This window comes from Columba livia, chromosome 3 (assembly GCF_036013475.1).
Source record: "Columba livia isolate bColLiv1 breed racing homer chromosome 3, bColLiv1.pat.W.v2, whole genome shotgun sequence".
Taxonomy (NCBI): Eukaryota; Metazoa; Chordata; class Aves; order Columbiformes; family Columbidae; genus Columba; species Columba livia.
Window position 1 is genome coordinate 6,279,693 of NC_088604.1, and position 24,793 is coordinate 6,304,485.

General features: G+C 36.6%; 2 protein-coding genes across 25 annotated transcripts in view; one reads left to right on the forward strand and one right to left on the reverse strand.

The window, feature by feature from the left end:
- SUPT3H (SPT3 homolog, SAGA and STAGA complex component) overlaps window positions 1-24,793 on the reverse strand; it is a 285,057-nt gene that overhangs the window by 227,946 nt on the left and 32,318 nt on the right. For 2 of the 20 annotated variants that reach the window (XM_065055692.1, XM_065055694.1), the window contains exon 4: window positions 7,448-7,543. The exons of the other annotated variants lie outside the window; for them this stretch is intronic. The gene's annotated coding sequence lies outside the window, so the exon portion shown is untranslated. The remainder of the gene's footprint in view (window positions 1-7,447; window positions 7,544-24,793) is intronic. 20 annotated transcript variants of the gene reach the window in all.
- Window positions 12,708-24,793, forward strand: part of RUNX2 (RUNX family transcription factor 2) — a 228,372-nt gene continuing 216,286 nt past the window's right edge. For 2 of the 5 annotated variants that reach the window (XM_065055683.1, XM_065055680.1), the window contains exon 1: window positions 13,126-13,198. In XM_065055683.1, coding sequence (XP_064911755.1) covers window positions 13,141-13,198 — 58 coding nt within the window. In that variant the 5' untranslated portion in view covers window positions 13,126-13,140. Of the gene's footprint in view, window positions 12,867-13,078; window positions 13,199-24,793 lie in introns of those variants that run through there. The other 3 variants (XM_065055681.1, XM_065055679.1, XM_065055682.1) reach the window with 3 other exon arrangements.

The following is a 24,793-nucleotide window of genomic DNA, read 5'->3' on the forward strand; positions in this document are numbered from 1 at the left end:
ACAGAAGCAGCTAATAATTAATATCTGAAATCATAAAACACAGTAAGTTCCATTAATACTCTGTGAACAATGAAAAAAGCAGCAATACAGAATAAACTTTTTTCTCCTTGTTTTCTGAGTTCTCTCTTTGCCCTTATGCTGTACAGACTTCTATACAGCCATGAAATGAAACACAAAAAAAAGTATATACAGTATTTTAATGGTCTTTCCAGAATCTCGGAAGAGCAGCTTTGCTGTTCATAGAGGTCTTTATCTTCAATACTTTAGCTCTTCCGCACCCCAATTTCACAGATCACAGAACCATTTCAGTTGGAAGAGACCTTCAGGATCATCATGTGCAACCATAACACAACCCAATTGTAGCACTAAACCATGTCCCTAAGAACCTCATCTAAACACCTTTTACACCCCTCCAGGCATGGTGACTCCACCACTGCTCTGGGCAGCCTGTTCCAATGCCTGACAACCCTTTCCATTAAAAATTTTTTCCAAATATCCAATCTAAACCTCCCCTGGTGCAACTTGAGGCCATTTCCTCTCATCCTATCACTTGCTACTTGGGAGAAGATACCAACCCCCTCCATGCTACAGCCTCCTTTCAGGTAGTTGTAGACAGTGATAAGGTCTCCCCTCAGCCTCCTGTTCTCCAGGCTGAACAGCCCCAGTTCCCTCAACTGCTCCTCATTACACTTGTGCTCCAGACCCCTCACCAGCTTCATTGCCCTTCTCTGAACTCTCTCTAGTATTTTGATGTCCTTCTTATGATGAGGCACCCAAAACTGAACACAGTATTCAAGGTGGGGACTCACCAGTGCTGAGTACAGTGGCACAACCACTCCTCTAAGTCCTGCTGGCCACACTATTCCTGAAACAAGCCCGAATGCTCTTGGCCTTTTTGGCCACCTGGACACACGCTGGCTCCTGTTCAGCCGCTGTCACCAACACCTCCAGATCCTTTTCCACTGGGCACTTTTCAGCCGCTCTTCCCTGAGCGTGTAGCGCTGCCTGGAGTTGTTGTGACCAAAGTGCAGGACCTGGCACTTGGACTTGTTAAACCTCATACAATTGGCCTCAGCCCAATGATTCAGATCCCTGTCCAGATCCCTCTGTATGACCTTCCCACCCTCCAGCAGATCAACACTCAGTCCACCTGATTTGGTGCCATCTACAAACTTACTAAGGATGCACTCAATCCCATCATCCAGATCATTGATAAAGAGATTAAACAGAACTGGTCCCAATACTGAGCCCTGGGGAACACCACTCATGACCGGCCGCCAACTGAATTCGGCTTCATTCACAATTCTTTGAGCCCAGCTCTCCAGCCAGTTCTTTATCCATCGCAGGTACACCCATCCAGGCCATGAGCTGCCAGCTTCAATAACTTGCAAATAACTTGCTAGCTCAATAACGTGCAAATGGTTAGTATGTCTAGGGAGGATCTCCTCCCCCTCTACTCTGCCCTGGTGAGACCATATCTGGAATATTGTGTCCAGTTGTGGCCCCTCAGTTCCAGAAGGACAGGGAACTGCTGAAGAGAGTCCAGTGCAGGACAACATGATGATGGAGTGGAGCATCTCCCTTATGAGGAAAGGCTGAGGGAGCTGGGGCTCTTTAGCTTGGAGAAGAGGAGACTGAGGGGTGACCTCATTAATGTTTATAAATATGTAAAGTGTGAGTGTCACGAGGATGGAGCCAGGCTCTTCTCTGTGACAACCAATGATAAAACAAGGGGCAACGGGTGCCAACTGGAACACAGGAGGTTCCACGTAAATATGAGAAGAAACTCCTTCTCAGTGAGGGTGACAGACACTGGAACAGGCTGCCCAGGGGGGTTGTGGAGTCTCCTACTCTGGAGACATTCAAACCCACCTGGACGCCTTCCTGTGTAACCTCATCTGGGTGTTCCTGCTCCGGCAGGGGGATTGGACTGGATGAGCTTTTGAGGTCCCTTCCAATCCCTGACATTCTGTGATTCTGTGAAATGAAAAAAATTACATCAGAGTTCCTAAGTGATATTTTAAATACTCCTCACTAAACCCAACTCTTTGGAGTTTGTTAATCAAACATCTCAAAATAAGACAGTGGTTAAATGAATCCATACTTCTTGATAGTAAATCAGTGTCCTAAACAGTGAAGCACCTTTTTGGTTCTTGATCTGCATATTGCTTAATTCAAACACGTTTCTGTGCAAGAAATACGTCAAATGACCAGAGGTCAGTGTTGACATGAAAGCTGCTGAAATAATCAAATCCTTATATAAACTGTTGAGATGGAAATATCACCTCTGGACCCATCAGCTTAACTCACCCTGCCCTGTTATACACTCCAGTGGACTATAGGGAACACTGTCATATCCCACCCGTGATTTTATGTTTGCAAAACACATATAATGAAGATCATCTATGTGTAAGAAGAAAGAAACATTGTCCCAGATCAGAACAACACTCCATTTCACCAGGCTTCCTTTTAGGAAGTGATCACTAACCTTGTTTAAACCACAGTATTTGATTTGTATAAGTTCCTACATCAATCATTGAAAAAATTAGCTGTTTAAACTTATAAAGTTATACAGATAAACCTAAGCATATTCACAAAAAGTATGTCCCACTTGTGTACTATAGAGTGACTGAGAAGTTTGGACTTCAGGTTGACTTGTATTTTTTAAATTCTATTATCTCTGTACCTCCACCAAACTATGTATCTGATACAGAGAATAACATACTGTGAAGAAAAAATAATAATAACAACTACTGTTTGTTAAGTGCTCCCATAGTGTGACGTGTTCCACAAAAGAGCACATGAAAGTTAGTAATTCTTCTTCATACTAGAGTTTGAATGCTGTGCAGGAAAGATGGCAGACGGCCACATAATGAGTAATGAGTGATAAAAATGAGTGATAAAAAGAAAATCACTGAATAACTAACTCTGAAGGGAGGAGTATTCAACCCATGCAAAGAATGAGTCAGGAGTTTTAGGGACGAAAAGAAATGCAATGAGTTAACACTATTATTATGTACCACATACAATGGGGCTGTACTAATGATCACTGGAAACTTTAATTCTAGCATTACTGTGCTGGTTTCCTCCTTATTCTTCCAGAGTTTAGCTAAACTGACTTTTTTAGCACAGCAACACAAATCTGAGGGGAAAAAAAGAAAGAAAAAAAAGAAATAAAAGGGCAAAAACCCAAAACTATCACTTGAGAATACATCTATTTGCAAGTTTTTCAGATTTCACCTCTAAATTAATAGGAAATCTTGTAGAAAAGCTTTCTACTGTAGTTGCATAGCTGTCATATGTTCAATCTAGGAATAGTTACTAATCAGAGTTGAAAGGAAAGCAAAGAATTAGTGTTTTGTAAAATTCATGAACTCTAAAAATGTGTCTGGGCATAATAATGTCATGTAACGAATGTCTGACTCTTTCAGTTTATTTCAGTTATTCAAAGGGAAAAATAAGCTTGAATTACTGCAGCTCCTATGCACAGATAAAACAGATATTTTGTGCCCACATCAGAAAATGAGAAGATTGAATTGCATTCAGTTATGAATTGGATTTGTTCTTCAATTAAAAGAGAAGAAAAATAAATCATTCTGAGGCTAAATGACAAACCAAACGCTATTCCATTGTAATTTTGTCCAAAAGACAACTAAATTTGTTATTTCTTCAACTCTTTGATCATTATGTTTAGCTTGTAAAGATGCCACTCACTACTGCAAATGCTCAATTTCGGAACAGACTGGTATCATTTTTCCTGAAACTGAAATATAAACATTCTACTGCTTCAAACCCACATTGGGCAAAACTGGACTGAAAAAGCAAGAAAACATTTAGAATTTCATAAAAAATATATAAAAATAATAAAAAAGGCTTTGAAGAAAGGACAACAATTACACATTTTACAAAATAAGCAGGATAAAGACGGCAAAATGGATATTGTGCATATTCTCGCAGCCCAACAGTTACTGAAGTTTCTTTTTAAAAGATATACTCCACCTATACAGACATAAAGGCTTAAAATGTGAAAAATACAGGTTAGCTCATTTTACTCTTTACAGAGAATACCATTATTTCTGAGGGCCCCCTATGACATGAGAAGCCTCATTTCCCTTAGTATTGGGGTTCCTGGTAAAGCAGCAAACTGCCCAGAGCGCTGCTTGATTTATGAAATGCCCTGCTAGCATCAATCTGTACATCCCCATTGGTGCCCTCAATGGATGAAGAAGGCTGGCTAGAAGGACCTGTATGAAATCCAGAAGAGACGAATGTCACCGAGAACGTAACTATTACAACCAACCTCATCTAATGGATTTTGGTACACAGTTAAGTGTGACAGGAATTAATTTACAATGTAAATCCCACCCTCCTAAAATACAGCTTTTTTAAAAAAATATGTAGCTTATAAAAATAGAAATAAATTTAATTATTCCATTCAAACATTAACCAATCAACATCTTATTTGACATGCAAGGACGTGAAAAAGAGGTTTGTTTGATTCCTGAACTAATTTTTGGACAGAGTCATAACGTTGAATCCAGATCTTTTCAGGCCCAGAACAACTGAAAAACTCCAATCCAGAAGCCGAATGCTCTTAGGAAAGGAATTTATTAAATACTAGAGAACACCATTTATTTTTCAGCCTGGATTCATTTGTGACTAGGCTGCCGAATTTTCCAGCAAAACTTGTTTTTGATGCTCCCATTCCAACATACTTCTGTTCCAATACCTAACAAGGAATTTGGCCATATAAAAGTGATTGGAGTACTGAGTGCCCATTCATTGCCACGGCCTGTCCTCATGCATTCTGGAATCAGAAGGCAACACCCAGTAGTCCGTGGGTTGTCCACTATCACCTTTTTATGCCAAAATGCAGAATTTGATGCCCAAAATGCAGATTTTGACCCTTTGTGCCAAGTGGTAGACCCAGAACCTGCATTTGCTCGTGAAATGGAAATGTAACAATTCACTTTGATTATAGGTTGGTCTCCAAGTTAAAAGCACCCTGGTCACCCAACTGTTGATACTTGCAGAGCCAATTGCTTTGGGTGCCCAATAGACCCTTCCCTCATGGACCTAACAAGTAGATACAGTGGTGTATCTTAAAACAAATTATTATTTGTCCATCTAAACAGAACAGAAATAAATGGTTAAAGTACAAAAATATCTAAGTATCAAAAACTAAATAACGCATACACTGTCTTACCCACACAGAACATTTCCTCAAAGCTTGGCATTATTTATCTTAGAAGTTAAAGGTCTGGATTCTGGCAACCAAACCACAGGGTCTCTCTGAAAAACCAGCCTTGCTTCCTTAATTTTAGGGTTGGAAGGTCAGCAAAGGAGGAGGTATGAGTGGAAAGAATGATTGTAATTCATTTTTATATATTTTTCTTCTTCATTACCACCACTCAGTTATTAAACAGTCTGTTACTCAGAGCATGACTAAAACAATTAAAAAAATCTTCAGAATAATTGACACCTGTGTTTCTGAACATCAGAGAACAGAATCACCTGAACTGGTTATTTCAGAACAACCTGGGTTTCCTATTCCCTGGGAGACTGGAAGGCCGTTTTCACCTACGGATGCTGTCACCATGAAAAGGGATGCATGTTTTTTGTTCTTCGTCCTGTTTCAGTGTCTTCATTGCTCCTCACCTTCATTATTCTTTCTCTACAGAATGGGAGCCGTATTGTTAAAAGAGCAACTCATGAAAAAACCACAAGAGTTTCTTTCTAACTCGCCTCCTTCCAATTGTATTCCTTCCAACACCCCTCATCCTCTTCTCAACTCTCTCATGAATGATCTTCAGAACTCTTCACTAACAAAAATATACATTTTTAATTACAAGGGAAAGCTTCGACTGTTGGAAAAGCTGTGGAAAGAAGTAGATCCAGGTACTAAATACTTAAAAAAAAAATAAAGAAGAATGTAGAGAGATAAATAGAAGAAAGGATGAAACTACCTAACTTTACTTTTTTTTTTTTCTAAAAAGAAATACTATTTACAGGATTGCCGAACTCAGATGTATGTAAACACCATAAAAAACACAGAAATATTTCAACTTGCATTCATTGCATAAGGAAATGTTACGGGGTTGAGGTTTTTAACCAAAAAATATAGAGAAGCAAGTATGATCAGGCATCAGGCTCGAGTTCAAGCAGATAAGACCAGCCAATTGCACACTAATTTCTATCATTCTTCATACTAGATTATGTGGAGAAAAGTTAATAGCAAAATTAAAACTAACTCCTCTCCCTTCGCCATGAAGTTCTTCAAATCACTCGTTTTTATTACAGTTCATTACATGGGGTTTTTCCCTTCGCTCTTTTTCATATTTTACATAAATGGCGAGGCTGCATAGATTTAATTGTACACTCCTCAGGGCAGTGACTATTTCCTTAATTGTCTGTAAAGTCCAGTGCTATAAACAACAGTACTATGCAATGTTCGGTAATAAAAAATGAGTAATGTTTAGCTGAGCAACAGGCATGCATTAATTACGCAAGATAATCTGGAAAATACAGAAACAGGGGAAAAAAACATCATTATGAATCCATAACGCTAAAGCATCACTACCCAATGAATGGTTTATGATATTCCATTTCAGTATTATATTTAATTTCTCTTGGGGTATTTAAAAAACATCTGTTCTCAAAGTTACCAAACGGGTATTGTTTACTCAGGAATTCTACAGGGTGTAACCCCCTTCTATACTGTCAAACATACAATATTTTAAATACATGTTATAGAGCCAACTGTTGAAGCAGGCACTTAGAATGCAAAGAATATTCTACACATTAAAGTACACATGAAAAATACTGTCCAGGAGTTATAACATAAATCAAATACAGATTCTAAATTCAGTATTTAATAACTACACATTTAAAAAAAAAAAAAAAAAAAAAAACCAAACATTTCCTTTTTATTACTTACTGAACTAATTTCATGTCTTAAATCGACATTGCTGCAGAGTTATACAAGCACAGAAGCTACTGAAACTGGTATAATTTTAAAACAAGAAGCACGTTTTTATTGCTGAACTATGCCCCTGAAAATGGGGTTTAATATGAAAACACTGACAGCAAATCTGAAAAGCGTGAATACTCTGCTTGAATATTTTTTAGAATCTCTTCTCTAATCTTGACTGAGGTTTGAAAGCAGCAAGTCTGTATTTTTCCAGTGTAAATGTTGTGCAAAAGCTTAACAAACACAGATCTAAATCTGCAATTGCCATTACTAAAATAAATGAAAAATCTACAAGCAGCAGTGAAACTGGCATGCAAATAAAAGAACTGTCAAGACATATATTGCCTAAAAATAAGCTTACAATAACTATTTTAAAGGCTGTGTGTGGTCTTACCCATATATTTTGGCAAGATGCACTTTCTCCAACCACAGCTGGATTCATCCAGAAGCAGTGGCACTGGAGAGCCTCTGTCTCACCTGTCAAACTTGAAGAACGTTGTTCAGGAGACCACCATGAGTCCATGGACAGGATCCACAGCACCACAGCAGCTGGTCTTGATAAGTGTTCTCTAACTAGAGAGGCAAATGCTTCAGAAACGTTCTGCGAGAGGATCGCCCCGAATAGACGCGTGTTTAAGAACAGCCAGCAATAAAAATACACCTAGAACAAGACTTTCAAGGCATTTATGGCAGAGCAGCATCAGTGACTTCGCACGGATCTCTCTGATATTGGGAAGTTTCAAGTCTATTAAATATACCTTAGAATTTAACTAAACGTATTCACCTCTCACAATTTATTACACTCTTCAGTTTGCAGGCGATCAAATAAAACAACCAGAAACCTTTAAATCTTCACATAATCTAGGAAGATGAACTTTCCTCTCCTGGGTTCCTTTCCAACATATGATATGGAAAGTATTTTCACACCAAGCTACAAACAGATGAAGTGGGAAGGTAAAAGTCTGCTCGGCTGCAGTAAGATTCTGTCAAAAATAGGACGAAGAAAAGCTGCCAGTTTTAAAACTACATAAGAGGCTATTTTGAAACACCTAAGGAGAGAGCTTATCTGAATTCTGTCTCTATAAAATAACTTGGACTGGTATTAAAAAGCATATAATCATTTATTTCCAGAGTAACACGAATATTTTCTAAAAATAGGTCACTGCTTTTAGCCACTGAGATCTGCTCCGGTTCAACTACTGGTAGCATTGTACCCTAGAAGCAAAAAAGGCTCTAGAGAGATTACTTTCACTTTTCCCTAGATATATTTAGTGTACTAACTAGCATAGTTAGGATATTATTTTTCTTTGGTTTTGTCAGTAGCATGTTTGAAATAAATTTTATTAAGTGGTAGTGTATGTAACATTGCATTGTGGGTAGCAGTTTCCTGCCTTAACCTAGCCACATCCTCAGCTGTTATATGAGACAAGTTTCCCATATTTTCTGTGAGTTGACTTTAAAAAAAGGAAAATATATATATATACATATATATATATAGCTAGGAGGGTAGGATTATCTTAAACGCCATATATTGATTGTTTAGAATGATTGCACCTAATCGACTTTCTCAATGAATATACAGTCTACAAGATGTATTTGAGGAATACAAAAAAAAGTCACATTTGTCAGAAAAAATGTCTCAGCAGTAAGAATAATCAAGAAGAGGCACATTTGACCAGTAAGATGTAGTCCCTCATTGTGGATTATTTCACTGGAGAAGTGAGAGAGCTGGCAACTCAAACTGAAGGAAAACGATTCATTATTACTTGCTATTATATGATGCACTCGCTGGTTAACAGAAGATGACCATCCCTTCCACTGAAATAAAACCTGAATTTCAAGTTTAATTTGATCTTCAGTAGCCTGGATCCACTGCACAGAAAACATACATTTGCTTACACTAGAAATGTGACAGTATTTTTTCCTCCTCTCTATGCTAAAGTGGACCTGAGAACTACCTGCTTCAAACTAATAACCTTTTCCTAAATAAGATTAAGTCAGAGAACAGAAAGTCGTCATAAAAAGGCAGGAGTAAAATTCAGATGTTTAATGCTACTCTTTGCAGGCACCGATAGGCAGCATTTTTAAATGAGGGACTGCTAAAATAACCTTGCAGTTATATTTTTCTATAACCCACAGTGACTTTCAGCTTTTGCTTTACCAGTTTAGTATCAATGCAGTATCAGCACATTTGAAGCTGCTGCAGAGATGCAGGACACTAGGAGCCTATAAGACACCCCAGTCTAGCAACAAAAGTGCAAATATATTTAAATGGTACGTTAAATGTATCATCTAAGAAACATCAGAAAACACAGCACTATCCCTCTAAAAATTATCGTTACTTCCAAGTTATGAAAAAAGGCACCAAAGAGAGAGGTTTCGCTCCTAAAAGAAAAATTGCTCTAGTGGGAACAGATACGTTACTAACACCTCCAATTAATACCTGCATCTGAGGAAACTGCATTAGGACTTTATTTATTATAAGAGTCAGCGTCGTGTTATAGTATATATTGTAAAACTTATAGGTAAGTGCAAATTAACAAGTTTGTCATCATACCGTTTTAAGCGGAATATTTATATTTCCCCAGTTGTAGCGCAGAAAAACATTTAAATCCAAATAAACGCTGGGCAGCACATCGTGCTGTTTGTGTGCTGTACGAACTTCGAGTGACAACAGCCAAACGTTTGGAAACAAAACGCGGTTTAGAAGTTTCAAACCAAAGCGCAAGACGTAATTACCTTCTAGCGTTGCATTGCGATTGACTTTAAGCACGATTTCATTTGTCATCAAAGATCAAGCCCATAGTTTACCAGAGAAATTCCTCAGCATAATACTTCCTTTGTAAGTGTAATTGTGACTTAAAGCATCCCCTATGGAACACATACGTTAACTTCAGTTTTTGGAGATCTGCCTTTCAAACAAAAGACGGTCTGCAATCAAGACACTGGTTTCTACGGTGGATTTCCAGGATTCATCCATCTGCTTCGGCAGAAACACAAACTACACTGACAGAAGCCGTCGGTTTCACAGATATTAGGTCTGCATGGAGTTCAGCTTTATAATGTCTCTGCACTAAAAATCTTGCATTCTTTTCAGTGACTGTTTTGGTAAACTACATCTAGATTACTCAGTTAAACGAGCTGGTTTTCTGCTTTTAAGAGGTTTTGCCTTACCAGATGAAGACTTCACCGCACTGTCTTGACAGCACAGGTGAAAAATAAATACAGTAAAAATAATATTATATAGGTATCATATCAAAACACAGTGATAAAGTTAGAGAGTAACTTTGTGTACAGGAGTGAAAGCATTAAAAAGCCAGTCGTGAGACAGCCTGAACACAGTATTTTAATACAATGAATTTTAAAATTCAGACTTTTGTAGGAAGTTCACTGTTCTAATGTTAAAATGTGACTAAGAATAAATTCTGCAGCTTTAAAAAAAAAAATAAAGAATTACATTCATATGAATGAAAACAAGTGTTTAAGATCACGACATGGGCTATCTGTTATATAAAAAAAAATAACCTACTATCAAATAGAAGTTGAGAAATATGGAAGAAACATTGTGCTTACAATTAAGTTCCACAAACAACAGAGGCAGCAACTTCCAAAGCTTTTGCTGCATCAAAAGTTGATTAAAACTGTAACATCCACAAATGTATTTTGTTTATATGAAAAGAATACCATTCTTCCCATCATTTTTATACCCTTATCTTTTTTCCACTGATGTTCTTAACCATACTGTGAAAACATGGAGAAATAAAAGCAATCCATCATTAGGAGAATTAAATAACAGCTTTACTTTTACATGAGATGAGTGATTTGCAGAACACTCCTTTTTCATTTTAAGGTAGAATTCAATAATTTGGGCAACAGCTAATAACTTTCAAAGTACTGAGATATAAACAATGCCATTTACCTTACAATAACTATCATGAAAGTAGTGTTTATGAAGGGGTTTATGTTGCTTTGGTATCTATATAATGAAAATCAAAACATACGATGTCTTAATTTGTATTGAAATCTCCTTTTTCTCTCAATCTCCATAAACCAGAGAACCTGCTCCCCATCCGCACCCCCAGCTGTTCATCTCGCATCATTTCTGGCCAACTTGTTACCAGGAAAACTGAGGGTAAAGAGGAAAATAAGAAAGGAAGGATGGCAGCTTCAAAGACACATATTTTATTACACAAGTGAAAACTGAACAGGGTCTAGAAAACGTTGTACATCATTCTTCTGCTCCCAAAAAGATAAATGACAAAGAAATGAAAAATTAAAATCATTCAGCCAAACTAGAAAATACAGTGCATGTGTGATACAATCAGGCTAATAAGAAAAGTTCTAGACATAATGTCCAAAGGGGCAAAAAAAAAAAGGTACTTTCTCCAAGATGTTTCCAATTTTGTTCTGAATCTGAGTGAGCAAATCAAGACTACTAATACACACTGTCTGTGCACATTATTCCTTACTACACACAGCATTTTGCAATTTATTTCAAAGCCTCTATTATAAACAAAAAAATACTGCTTTTGTTAACCCACTCGGTCCTGGTACAGTAAAGGCTTATATTACACAATCAAAGTCCAAGTTACAATATGTTAAGTATATAAAAAATATTATACACACATGCACACAGATGATATTAAGTATTAAAATCTTACATGTGCATCAAATTTATGTTTCATTTTAAAACTAAGTGCTAACATTAACTGGTGAATAAAGTTATTTATAGTCTCCCAAAAATTCTGACTGTTCTATTTCTCTTAAACACCGAAACTGTAATATGCAATTAATGTAAGTGCAATCAGAACCTCCCGGTTCATTCTGTTATGCAATGTCTACATTAAACCCCAGCAATACCAAGATTCAAAAGCATCACTCAGACTGCAGCACGCAACTAGTTATGATAACCAAATGACATTTTGCCCCAAATATAAAAGGAACATAATTGCCCTTAATTCGCATTACATAAAACTGTCAAGTAGTTTTGAAGGCACGTAAAGCAAGGGAGACATGATTTAAGATTTGCAAAGGAATCACTTGTGTGACAGCCAATTACAGTAAAAAACACAACCCCAACAAGCAGTCGGCTACTGGACCTTCGGAAAGGTAAAGTTTCTTACAATGAGTTACAGATTCACAAGCATAGGAAGACAAGGAGAAAAAGTAAAACAGAAGGAGTCCAGCCACCCAGCAAATGTGAAGCAGACCCAAGCTCGTGATACAATCCAAAGATGTAAATTATTGTAAATCATCACTGTTGTTCAGAATTTCACACAGGCACTTGTGCCAATTTTGCTCACTTTTCCACAGACATAATAATGAAGGGGGGGGGAATATAAATTAAAAAAGAAAAACAAAAGAGGGGGGGGGAGAAAAGTGGGGGGAACCTGAACTGAGAGTACAAATAAAGTTCTGCTGTCCATATGCTTTAACTGCACAGAAGTTTGGGTTCTTACAGCACTTTGTACTCTCTCCAAATCCTCCTGAGTCACAGAAATTAAAAAGCTATATCCTTCTGGATGCCAGAAAGGGCCTTACCACGGGCCTTTTGTCAGAATAGATTTAAAAAAAAAAAAATTCAAAAAAAGATTTAAAATAAAAAAGGGGGGGGAAGAGAGAAAGAAAAAGCCACAGTGTGGGCAGTCCCTGCTCGGAGTCCTCTGATGTCACAGCCACATGACTCGCTCGCTCCAGTAACAGTGCTTGCAAAAAAAAAAAGGAGTTTTAAAGCTTTTGCTTTTTTGGATTGTGTGAATGCTTCATTCGCCTCACAAACAACCACAGAACCACAAGTGCGGTGCGAACTTTCTCCAGGAGGACAGCAGCGAAGTCTCTGGTTTTTAAATGGTTAATCTCCGCAGGTCACTACCAGCCACTGAGACCAACAGAGTCAGTAAGTGCTCTCTAACCACAGTCTATGCAGTAATAGTAGGTCCTTCAAATATTTGCTCATTCTCTTTTTTTGTTTTGGTTTGTTTCCTTGCTTTTCACACGTTGCGAGTGCTACACAATTTTTTTGACAGGGAAAAAAACAACTATAGAGTCTATGCAATCCAGGAACACCGTAAAACTAAACCAAGGTTTGGCTATGGTTTGTGTTTTCAGTTTGAGGATCCAAGAAGTATTTACACCAGGAGGTGAAAGCTCTGCGTGAACCGAGAGGGACTATGGCATCAAACAGCCTGTTCAGCTCAGTGACACCATGTCAGCAAAACTTCTTTTGGGGTGAGTACTGCGAGATTTGCGCTTCTGTTTTCCACCGTTGGGAGTTTTCTGACTTTTCACAATGCTAGTTGTAGTTATCTAAAGAAAAACCTGTCGAATGGGATGTCAGGATGTTAAAATAGCGTACCTGGGGGTGGGGGGGGTGTCACTGTAAAGAATTCCTGCAGGTTTATGAACAGATTTGTGAGTTGGTGGCTCAGCCTGTAGTGCTGGACAGCAGGTGTGCTCGGCTGTCACCTGGTCTGAGGGGCAGATCTGGAAGGGGCTGATGGGATCTAGTATCACCTTCAATATTATCTTACGGGGAAAAAAAAAAGGTTAAAGTATTTAGTGACTTAATCAACGACAGCACCAAGTCCTACGGAGAACTCTGGTGTAAAGCGTAACGCTTTGAGATGTATCCACCATGACTGGTTAGCGAAAGATATCATAAGAGGCTTAAATTATATGATTTAAAACTGCTTATTCTCTAAACCTGATGAAAAAGAGCAGCGTGTAGCATATAACAGCCTATCCTACCCATAAGTGCCCTATCGTTATTCCAGACATCTTATTTTTAAGCACATATATGGGATTAAGTTATCAGGGTAAATCTGCAGCTCTCCGGTCTTTTTGTTGCCCTCGTTTCACAGCAAAGCGTGTTTGATATATATATTCATTTGTAAAAGCAAATTCTTCTTGTTAAACTTACTATGAACAAGGCAAACCATACATGCACAAACATATTAAGCTATGAAATTAAAAACCACATCATTTAGCATACTGATGAACTTAAGCTTTAATTGAAAGTGGGATTTGAATAACTCTGTAGAAGAGCACTATTTACTTCAATATTCTGAACTGTGAAAATAGATTCCTTTAAGAAATCATATAGGTATAGTGAGGTAATTATTTATAGGCACTGCATGCATACATGCCCATAAAAATCATAAATAGGCTATAAAATTGCACCTCTATCACTTACTTTGAAAAGCTGCTTCCTCTCAGACACAGTTTTAAAATCAGCACAGAGAAGCTCACCCACAAAACATTAAATAAAACTGAATATAACTTTAAGTGATTTATCTGCAAGTAAAATAAAGTTGTGTTTTGAAACACGCTGGAAAATGCTCTATTCTAGTCATCCATGACAAGTAGCAAGAAGTACATTCAAAAATCTTTTTTCCAAAGAATCTTTTACTGAGACAAATCAGAACTAACTGAAAATTCTGAAAGATCAGGAAAAAAAAGTATCTGAAAACTTACAAGATTTTCTTAATGGTCTCCATCATGTTGAAACTATGTTGGCACTGTAGCTAAACCCATTTATTTTCTTCCCCTGCCCCCCCTTGTAAAAAAAACAATGCTAGGACCGTTTTCAGTCTATACATCCCGATTAACCTTGTATTGTAATGAACCAATGCCTGGAGTTCCTTTCACCCCTCCTACTTCACACGCTTTGACTGGTTCCCAGTTAAGCACATGAATAAGCCCGTGTGTAGGGACAGAAATCAAGAATAGCTTCTTCCAGATGAGAGACACGTTTAAATGACGATCTACGGATACCAGGAGAGAGAACATAACCTACAGAATGCCGCTCTAACCCACGGAACGCGAGCTCAAACGCTAACGCGGACCTGGGAAGCAGTTTTTCTCCTCAAACTGCTGTCTTACCGAAGCCCAGCAGAAGCGCAGCCAGACCACATTATCCCAGTGTTTACAACAGGAAATACAGTTTACATGTATAGGGACTTTCTTTTGCTTTTACTTCCAAAAGAGATTAGAAGAAATTTAGTTGGCTAAAATTATCAAAACACCGAGTGCTGGCTGCTTAATTCATCTATTTTTGATCATTCGGAAAGCGAGGGAGAAGTCCTGGAACAGGAAAAATCCTTGTCCCCAGACTTTCCCGGAGAGGGTTGAGTACACACGCTACGCTGTGGACACAAATAATGGATGCAAGGAACACAATCTCACCAGCTCTACCAATATGTAACCCATGTATCTTAAGCTAAAAAATAAAAAACAAACCCTAAAAAAAAACAGTTTTATAAAAGGAAATAATACAGTAAAACGAGAAAAGGTCAGAAGACCCAAGTTACTCCTGAATTTGCCGTTTCCTACCAATGGTGCAGCAGAACATCAAAACACACTGTTCTTCCTTTCCATACCCTCTATATCGCCTCCTAATGCCACCTCCACCTTACTCCTTCAATTTAATTATGTTTCCCTTCAAGAATTAACTGATAAATCATAATGATGAGTAATAATAGGGACGGAAAACAGCGCTGTGATTAACTCGCATGGTTGCTCTTCTGTGCCACTAACCACATTTCTGAAAATTCTTATTTCACTTATTTTTTCTATGTATTTTTGTCTTCATATGAAAGGGGAAAAAAAAAAAGAGTAGGATCCCTTCCTAATTAATGTGAACAATTTAGTATATTTGAGTTAACTAAATACTATGCATCATATGCAGAGTATTTGTACCTTATGCTAATTCTAGGCAGGTTTTGACTGCATCGTGCCTATTTAAAACTTCTTAAGCTTTTAAATATAAGTGCATTCATTTCAGCCAACAAAGAATATTATATTCACAGCCATATTGCTTGAAGAAAAATATTGCTCAAAATAAACAGAATGCAAAAAAAAAATCCCCAAACATAAACTCAGCGTATGTATTAGAAACTATGGTAAACATCATTTGCACAAAGTATTTCAGATGATAAAATAGTTTCAAAATGCTTCCCACAGGTTATGTTTTTTATTTAAAAAAAATAAAAATTCAAATATGTTCTATGCATCTATTTCACTGAAGAAAGCAAATCGGATCAAAATCTGGCTGATAATTTAATCAGTTATTTCACATGTAACTTCTGAAAGCTGATCCCAATAGACAGATGTGGTAAATCTAAAGGGAAGTCTTTGAGTTCACAATAAAATCTTGGCTTAAATTAAGATACTCCTCAGTATCTTCTCATTTATTCTTCAAAAAAAAAAAAAACCCCAAACCTTTTGTAGATTTCAATTCTCCACTGTTTCAGTATTTGGCAAGAAATCCCAGTTTTTTTATTTTAATTAAGCTATTAAGAAGAGAGAAACATCCTTTTTGATTACCATGAATATAAAGCAGAAAACTTCTGTATGTTCCAGTTTTGTTTCGTATCCATATTATTGTGAATGCTAAGCAAAAATCTCAGTAATCACTATCCTTTGCATAAAATATAACTTAAAATACTTAATCTTTAAAAAATAACACCGGAAACTACGCAATAATCCTATTCTCATGTGCATTAGAAAGCTGTAAGCTTCTCACTAAGGCATTCAGGACCTAAAACCCCTAAACCAGGCAGAATTGGACTACACCACTTATATGACTCTTAGGTAGCAAAATGCACTGATCTGTTTAATTATCTGTCTCAAATGGACTATTAATAGCCAATATAGTTTAAATCAACTACACTGATGTAAAATTCCCCGAGATCAAAATGTTCCAGTTTGTTAGAACATCAAACTATCTGGTGGTTAAATAAACTGAGGGAAAACGAGAAAAAAAACGAACTCATTAGGGGCACTAAGATTTTTATCAAACATACAGAATTAATCTCTATTGAATAGAACCATTCACAAATCAAAATTTCCTCCACTTCAATACTTCCATGCAGTGCTAATCAATTACAACCTTTTCTAGTTATTCAAAATCCATGTGCTTTTAATTTGATTCACTGGTGGTCTCAAATATAATATTCAGGCCAAGCTAAGTCATTCTGTATTGCAACTTTGCTTTTTTTCAATAAATATTCATCTCGAGGTTTTCTTAGAGAGAACTGCTCATATGAAGACTGTGGTAATATTTTTATACTGTACCTCCTTGTTGAAGCAAAAGGTTAGGGGTTACCTAAATACCTCAACTGTATATACAAAAAAAGGAAAAGGTAAGTATTCACATGAAAAATCCAAAGGGACTATATTATTTATTTTTGCATTTCCTATGATTAATGATGCACCAGTGCATACTTGAAAACTGAAGTCAAAATAGGGTAACACCTCAAATTCCTTTACAAACTGTACAAATATCAAACTTCCATGCTGTATTAACTACTCTACCAGAAATATTTAAAGGCTTTGCCACCCCACATTAAGAGCATAACAATAATACTGAAATTCCTCTCAGGCAGTGTGATTTCTTGGTCATGGTCAGACTAATATTCATCTTAAAACTGCACCTTATACCTTTATTTTGCCCGATTGCTTTTCAGAACACGGTTGTACATTTTATGAATAACACGAAGCTCAGAGCAGTCTTAAGTAAATAGTGAACATCTCATACTGGATCCATTTAAGTATAAAGGAAAAAATAAAGCAGTAAATAATTCTTGCAGGAGATCCTACCTACGCAGTGCAGACAGTTCAAAAGAGTGAAGAGAAGGTAGATAATAAACGTGTTTAAGGACGTCATGGCACGCATCCATCAATGGGCAGCATTAGTAACACAGGAAATAAAGAGAAATATTTTCTCAAAGTCTAAGTTAACACAAGAGGCTGAAAAGACAAGCGAAATTTGGCATTCTTTTAAGCACAAGCCCAGCACGCTCCACTGGAAACTAAAGAAGGATGGGGATGAATTATCCCCATGCCTGCCAGGCTGCAAAGGCGCTGAGCACCCCAATTTCTCTTGCAAAGGTCCTGAGCACCCCAATTTCATTTGCAAAGGTCTCAAGCACCCCAATTCCTCCTGCAAAGGTCCCGAGCAGCCCAATTTCTCCTGCTGGGCTGCTGCAGGAGCAGCTGTCGGTGCTGGGAACCTCTGGAAATTCAGAGCATGCATATGGTTTACTCTATGTACCTAATAAAAATCCACATTGTGTGTTGGAGGTGATGGAGTTGGTTCTGAAAACTCATTAAATACACTCCATTAATAAGAATTACAATAAATTGCCGTGTTTAATATGCCCTAGAGTATATAATATTTTAATTAAGGCAGCCTTAAGATAAATAGCGAGTTTAAGATGGTAAAAGCTGAAGCATTTTAAAGTCTTAATTTCGGCACTGAGAGTCCAAGTTTCATTCAAGCAGTTAAGAAACTGCAACAGGCAAATATTCAACTGCTCTTTTAAATATGAAATTGTTAATTTCTCTGAAAGGAATAAACCCAACATTTATTCTGATAAGTGTAGTCAAAAATAAATTAGTAAACTGTGCATTATTTAAAAGAGATTTTTCCTTGTAAATTCTGCCAGGCTTAGGAATTAACCACAGATTTTCATGCAGAGACAGCAGACACCCACCAAATGCAGAAAACATCCACCTCTTTCACCACAGATTCCCCCACAAGAAACTACTGTTATCGAGAAAACTGATTTTTGCTCACATTATACACAATAGCTTTAATTTCTGTTTTATGCGTTTATTTCAAACTGCCTCCTAAAGTCCTATGGGGAACAGACTGAGAAGGTCTATCTTCTGCTCTCAGGTGTTTTTGTTTTTAAGTTAATAAAGCTTAAATCTAAGAGCACGTTTCCTTATATAAACACGCTCCCTTCTACAAATAAATATAAGACCTGCCACTTAACGTACTGCAAAGCACACCCTAAAGAGAATATTTTAAAGATGAGCACAAAGACAAAATGAACTCTGGTTATTGTATCATAAAACAGTTTAACACTTCCAATTAAAAAAAAAAAAATCCATTATTAATGCATCTGTTTCCTGTATGTACATATATATATATATATTTATTCTGCTTGTTAGCATACTGTGTACTGTTCGAGCCTTCCTCGTGTAGCTATAAGTTTCCTATTTCATGTATGAACTCGCCCCAGGAGGGAAAAAGCCATCGGTTTTCTACTGACTCACTTGAACTGCTGAAGTCATTTCATTCAGAGCAATTAAATGATTCTGCGTAACCTATTCCTTATGAAACATGTTTAGATAGAAAAATTAACTTCACCATAGCAAAAGGTTGAAGGGGAAAAAAAGCTACATTTTCCTTTAAATACATACAGTGCTTTAAAAAGTAAGGGGGTTTTGTATCATATTTACTGTATTCCTAAGTTTTCTTCAAGAAAATTTTTTCACCTCTAATAAAACTACTTTTATTTTTACAACAAAGGCTAAAACCAGTTTCTTCTGCTGTCTGTGTCTTTTAAAAATGCCGTATTCATTAAAGTCAAGCAGTTCTGGAATTAACAATAGTTCTAAGTTTAATATGCTATAGCTAAATACCCCGTGGCAAAAATATTTCGGCAGGAATTCATTCAACTATGCTTACCGGATTTCTGATAGACACCAGCTTATTTCACATATTTCATCAGAATTGCTAGAATGTTGTAATTACTTCAAATCTATTATCATTCATTTCCCTGAATGAGGAAAGTTAAAAGCTGATGACCTTACATACATTTATTTTCCCCAGAATTTATTTGAACCCTAAGTGTGCCAAACCATTGTTTACTTATCCCTCATGGTCAGATATCTTACATCTAAATCCACTCTGTGGTTTGCTAAAACAGAAGGACAGAACCGCTGCCAGCTACAGAGTATTTTATTGTTCAGAGGAAAAGGACCCAGCCTCGATCACAGTGAAAATGAACTATCAGACTAGTAAGATGTGTTTCCATCTATATGCATGTATACGGATTTACCTCAATGCCCATACGCTGGATGCGGTTCTTCTGAATGTGGGCCTGGTGTAACAAGTGAGAGCAGGGTGATATTACAATTTATTGTTGCATTTAATTTCTCCATCAAACACATTTAATATATATGACTCATGTAAGCATGAGAGAGGGTGTTTTTTTTTTTAAGGAAAAAAAATTATGCCTAAGAGGGGTTAATCCTCCCAAAATATCTGTAATTCATTTAAACACAAATCAGAAAAGACAGGGTTAAAAACGCATTATATTTTCATGTGTCCATGTGTGGTATTAGAACAGGCTATTCTTTCTTTTAAGAAATGTTAATAAGCTGTGTATGTGCAAACATGCACATGTATACGCTTCAAATCTCTTAATTCCTACTAATCCATACTTAAAAAAATTTCAAAATTCTTAAAAAAAGGCAGTAATAGTGTAAATTTAGAAAATGTCTGTATTGGTACGATATTTTCTACCCTAACGCTGAAGCTGTACAAGAGAATGTGCCCTGGCATCCAGATTTGCCAGCAGTACAAACACCCAAAGAACATTCACAACTCTTCCCACACCTCTACTACTCTGTGAATATGAAACAGAGGAACCTGCAGCAAGGGTCTGTCTTAATCTTTGTAAAGCAGAATGTCTATTAACGCTATTATAATGTTCTACTTACTAATTAAGTGCTAGTAGTGAAATAATAGACGGCAGAATTACTCAGTTTAGAATACTTGGCAATATTTCTGAGGATATAAGAGGTTTGGGAGTAAGTCTCTCGGTACCTTCTTGCTTCTTCCCATAGTCCCATGAAGAAACTGGTTTTGTGGACATAACACTGGCCAATCTTACCTCAAATTTCAAAGTGAAACCATACATTCTAGCCAAAGTAGCCCTGTTTGTAGGTCGGCTGCTGGTTTTGACACAGTGAAATGTAAAATATATAAAATATTATATATATATATACATATATATATATATATATAAGGCATGCCATATTTACCTTGAAAGAATTCTGATGTGTTCTGCCAAGACTTTATATTATTAGACAACATTACTTTTATATTAGTACTATCACACATCAGTAATTTACTAGAAATACTATCCTTCATGTAGAATCAGCAAGAGTAAATTTACACGGACTAAATAGTTCGGATTCCAAAGAAGTTCGAGCATTTTAATATATGACCAGCAGAAAAAAAGCTAATTCTGAAGACAGTGTCAGAATTTGCTGATTTAGTTTATCATGTCTCAAAAAGCCTTTTAGGTGAGCCAGAACACTGAACTGCTGTGGTATCTATGCCTTTGCTGCACGTTCTGTACAAATTCCACAAGTAACTGGTTTCACTCAAATGCATCATGTATTGAACTGAGCATCCTCTGCCTTTAAATAGAGAACTTTTAGGAAAAAAAGGGGAAAAAAGTGAAAAAAAGCAGGTCACGTTCCCTCTTTAACGTTGAAGGGACACATATGGTCTAGCTCTTTATTAATAAAACTTGGATAAATTAGCGCTACTAGCTATTGTATAATACTCAAGCACAGGAGCAGCTTTGTAACACAGTACTTAAAATCTGCAGTACATTTGCTTCCTCGCACAATCTGCAAAACTTGTTTCCTCCAAGCACAGACCACCAGCACAAACCCCCATTAAGAGAGTTCATCGTCTGCGTTTTTCCAATCAGCGGTATCGCCGTTTAACTCCGCTGTGTTTGGTTATTTGTGCAATAACCAAGCCATGACAATGAATGGTTTATTTAAAACTGACAGGACCAGAAAGCAGCAACTATTTACTTAGGCGGCGTACCTTAGTATACAGCGGTGCAAATGTTCCCTTTTCCCAAAAGGATTTTTTGCATAAAGGGCATTCACTTTGCTTCCTTCCCACCCCTCTTATATCCAACTCTGTGCATTCAAAACTAAGTGCTATATTTTTCTTGCTGTTTGGTATATTTTTATTTCCCCCTTTCTGATTAAAAGGCATAAACAGAAACGCTAAAACAAATTCAGAGGGCACACTCTTTATACTGGCATTTTATTAAAGGAACCAACATTCAGAAAAAGTCCAGATAATAAAATAACACCATCTAGATAGCAGGAATCAAAAATAACTCAGCATCAAATTGGAAGGAATATCTTGGACAGCACGAATCATTTTCATACTGCAGCAAGAACAGCTTAATTCTAATGCAACACTGTATTGCATATGCAAACACTAGAACAACTCTTAATTTTACAGTCTTTCAGGAAGAAGACCTGAAATCAGGCTCTGTTATTCTGTGTAGCAATTAATTTGGTCATGACCTCATAATAATTCGGGGTTCTAAGCTCATTAAATTTTAATATTACCTTTAAAAGCAAAAGCAAAATCTTAAATAGAGCTGAGCCATCTAAATGCTTATTAATACATCTTAAAATAAATGAAGACTTGAGCTTGTCCAGATACAAAGATAAATGATTCTCATATTCATTAGGTACAAAGCAAAGGCTTGAAAGAGCCTAATTTTGTTACTTTAAATTATAATATTAATTTACTAACTAATTTCACGGCACATGTGTAGCGCACATGTGTAAAATCTACTTGATGCAGCCAGCTTACATACACACACACGCGAGCTGGAATGTTCCAATTCTGATCAAAGATGTATGTAGCCGGATGTGCGGTTAATTCACTGATCAAATTTTCACAACTGAAAAACATCTTGAAGCATCTAGTCCTAGTTACCAGCAGTGCGTGCTTTTTGCTTTGTATCAGAAGGATTGCTCTTCAGCATTTCACGTTTTAGGATGGAGCTTTTAAATAATACAACCCATTTCTCACACTACAAGAAATAAAATTAAGAAATAAAGAAAAAGATTAAAAAGCACTGGTTTTCAGTTCCACTATTCTTAAAGGATACACTGAGACTGAGCACAATAAATCTAAAATACCCATACAGTCTGAGCTCTAATCTTAGTGACATAAAACCTATAGAAAAATGCCAGGAGCATAGATGCACAGCACATGCACGCAATGAAAGACACAAATCTGCCCTGTAACTATAATATACAGTAGCTCCTCAATGTGCAGGAAAGATTTTAAAGTGCACTCAATCTCTCAAAATGGTCTGCTGTCAGACTTCAGCACTGTCTACTCAATCGACCAGATGTATTGAATAAACACTACTTAATGGCTACTAAATTTTATCAGCTTTGTATAAAGTTCGAAGAAATTGAACTAACAGTTGTTTGAAGTCTTTTAGCATCACATTTAATAACCTTACTTGCTTACTGAACTGGCTCGACATAGTAAATACACAGAATATATTGGCTACTCCACTTCGTCACATATGCAGAAAAACAAAAGAAATCTAAAACTAATCTAAATCTAAACAAACTAATAAAGATAATGAGATGGGCAACAATTTTACTAGTCTCACCACTGACTTAAAAGACGTCTCTTTATTTCTTCTTTACATACCTGGTCATTATCAATTACTGATGTGTCTTCACCCCTTCTTGTTGCAAAACTTCCTTTAAAACTTAGAGCACACACAGCACAACATTTGAGACCTACATACAGAAAAATACCTTTTTTTTTTTAAGTAGCCCAGAAAATCTGAAGGTTTTTTTAGGCTGACGATATCTTCGCATAGAAACACAGAACGTCTGCAGACAGTAAGAAGCCTTTTTGCTGCACCATAATAATCTGATCCAGAAATTCAAGGGTACCTTAAACAACGGGCTACCTGTTCTAGCCATGCTTAGGAATGTGGCCAAATCATTTTTATTGATTTAACCTTTATAGGAATGCTACATATCCTCAGAGCAAAACATTTCTAATGCATTTATAATATGATATACCTCTGAGAAGTTACGAAAGAAGAAAAATACTTATGACAGATAGGCTAGCCCCCCCTCCAACTATTATGTTTGTCCTAATTTAGTGATCAATAGACACTCAAGTGTTAGAATATTTTCTGAGTTTGTACGTGTCTGTATTCAGAGGGTGAAGTCAGAAACTGTAACACTTACAGAGGACAAGACTAGTATCTGACCTGTCTTTGTTTAAGGAATAAGAACTGGTAAACTGATAGCCAAGACTCTAAATACTCCTTTCATTCTAGAGTTACACATCAATCATGCTACCTGCAAACATATCAAGTTAAAACTTCCAGAATTTACAGTCCTTTTTGAATAAACTGAGCAGCATGCTAGTTATGTTCAGAGAGCTTACAGAAGGTGGTTTGTGTATCTCACCAGAATTCTTAAAGAAGTACTTCTCAAATTCCCTCTTCATCAGAAATCTGTATTTCAAATCAGTATTTCTTCATGTCAGACTCAGATTCTCTTATTTTGAAGCTCAGGTTTGAGAAAACGGTGTATTTTAGTATTTGTTGTTCTTTGGAATGTTATAAACCAAACTGGAGCATTACTAGGAGTCACTTGTTTCTCAGAAAGTAAACTGTTCTGAGTTGCTCATTATGGTAAACTTCTTCACAGTGTAAAACAGACGTGAATACTGTGACTGAGCAGTCAAACAAAAGCAAATACACTTACGTTACAAATTACATTAGTTATATTTCTTACAAAGGAAATTAGAGGTCACAAGGGGTATTTGTTTTGGGGTTTTTTTTTCTGTTTGTGTTTTTTTAATAAACATAAATGAAGAAAACCTGGCAATGAAAATTACTCTTACTCCTAATAGCATGAACTTATAGTATGTTGTGTTATGTGATTCTTCATAACAGAAAGAAGTGTAGCCAGGCACAGTTTAGGTGGAAAATACATAGATCACTGATTTTAATAAGATTTATATCTGCATTTTTTCTGAAGACAACACCAGTGCTTTCTAGGCATTGTTAAGGTCTCATCTAAAAAGAAATATCTAGCAATCCTACCAAGAAAAAGAACTATTAAAGCAATTCATTAGTAAGATAAATGCCTATCTACACATGTAATGTAGTCGAGTTACTATGTCAAAGCAAAGAATTGTAATTAGAATGTCTG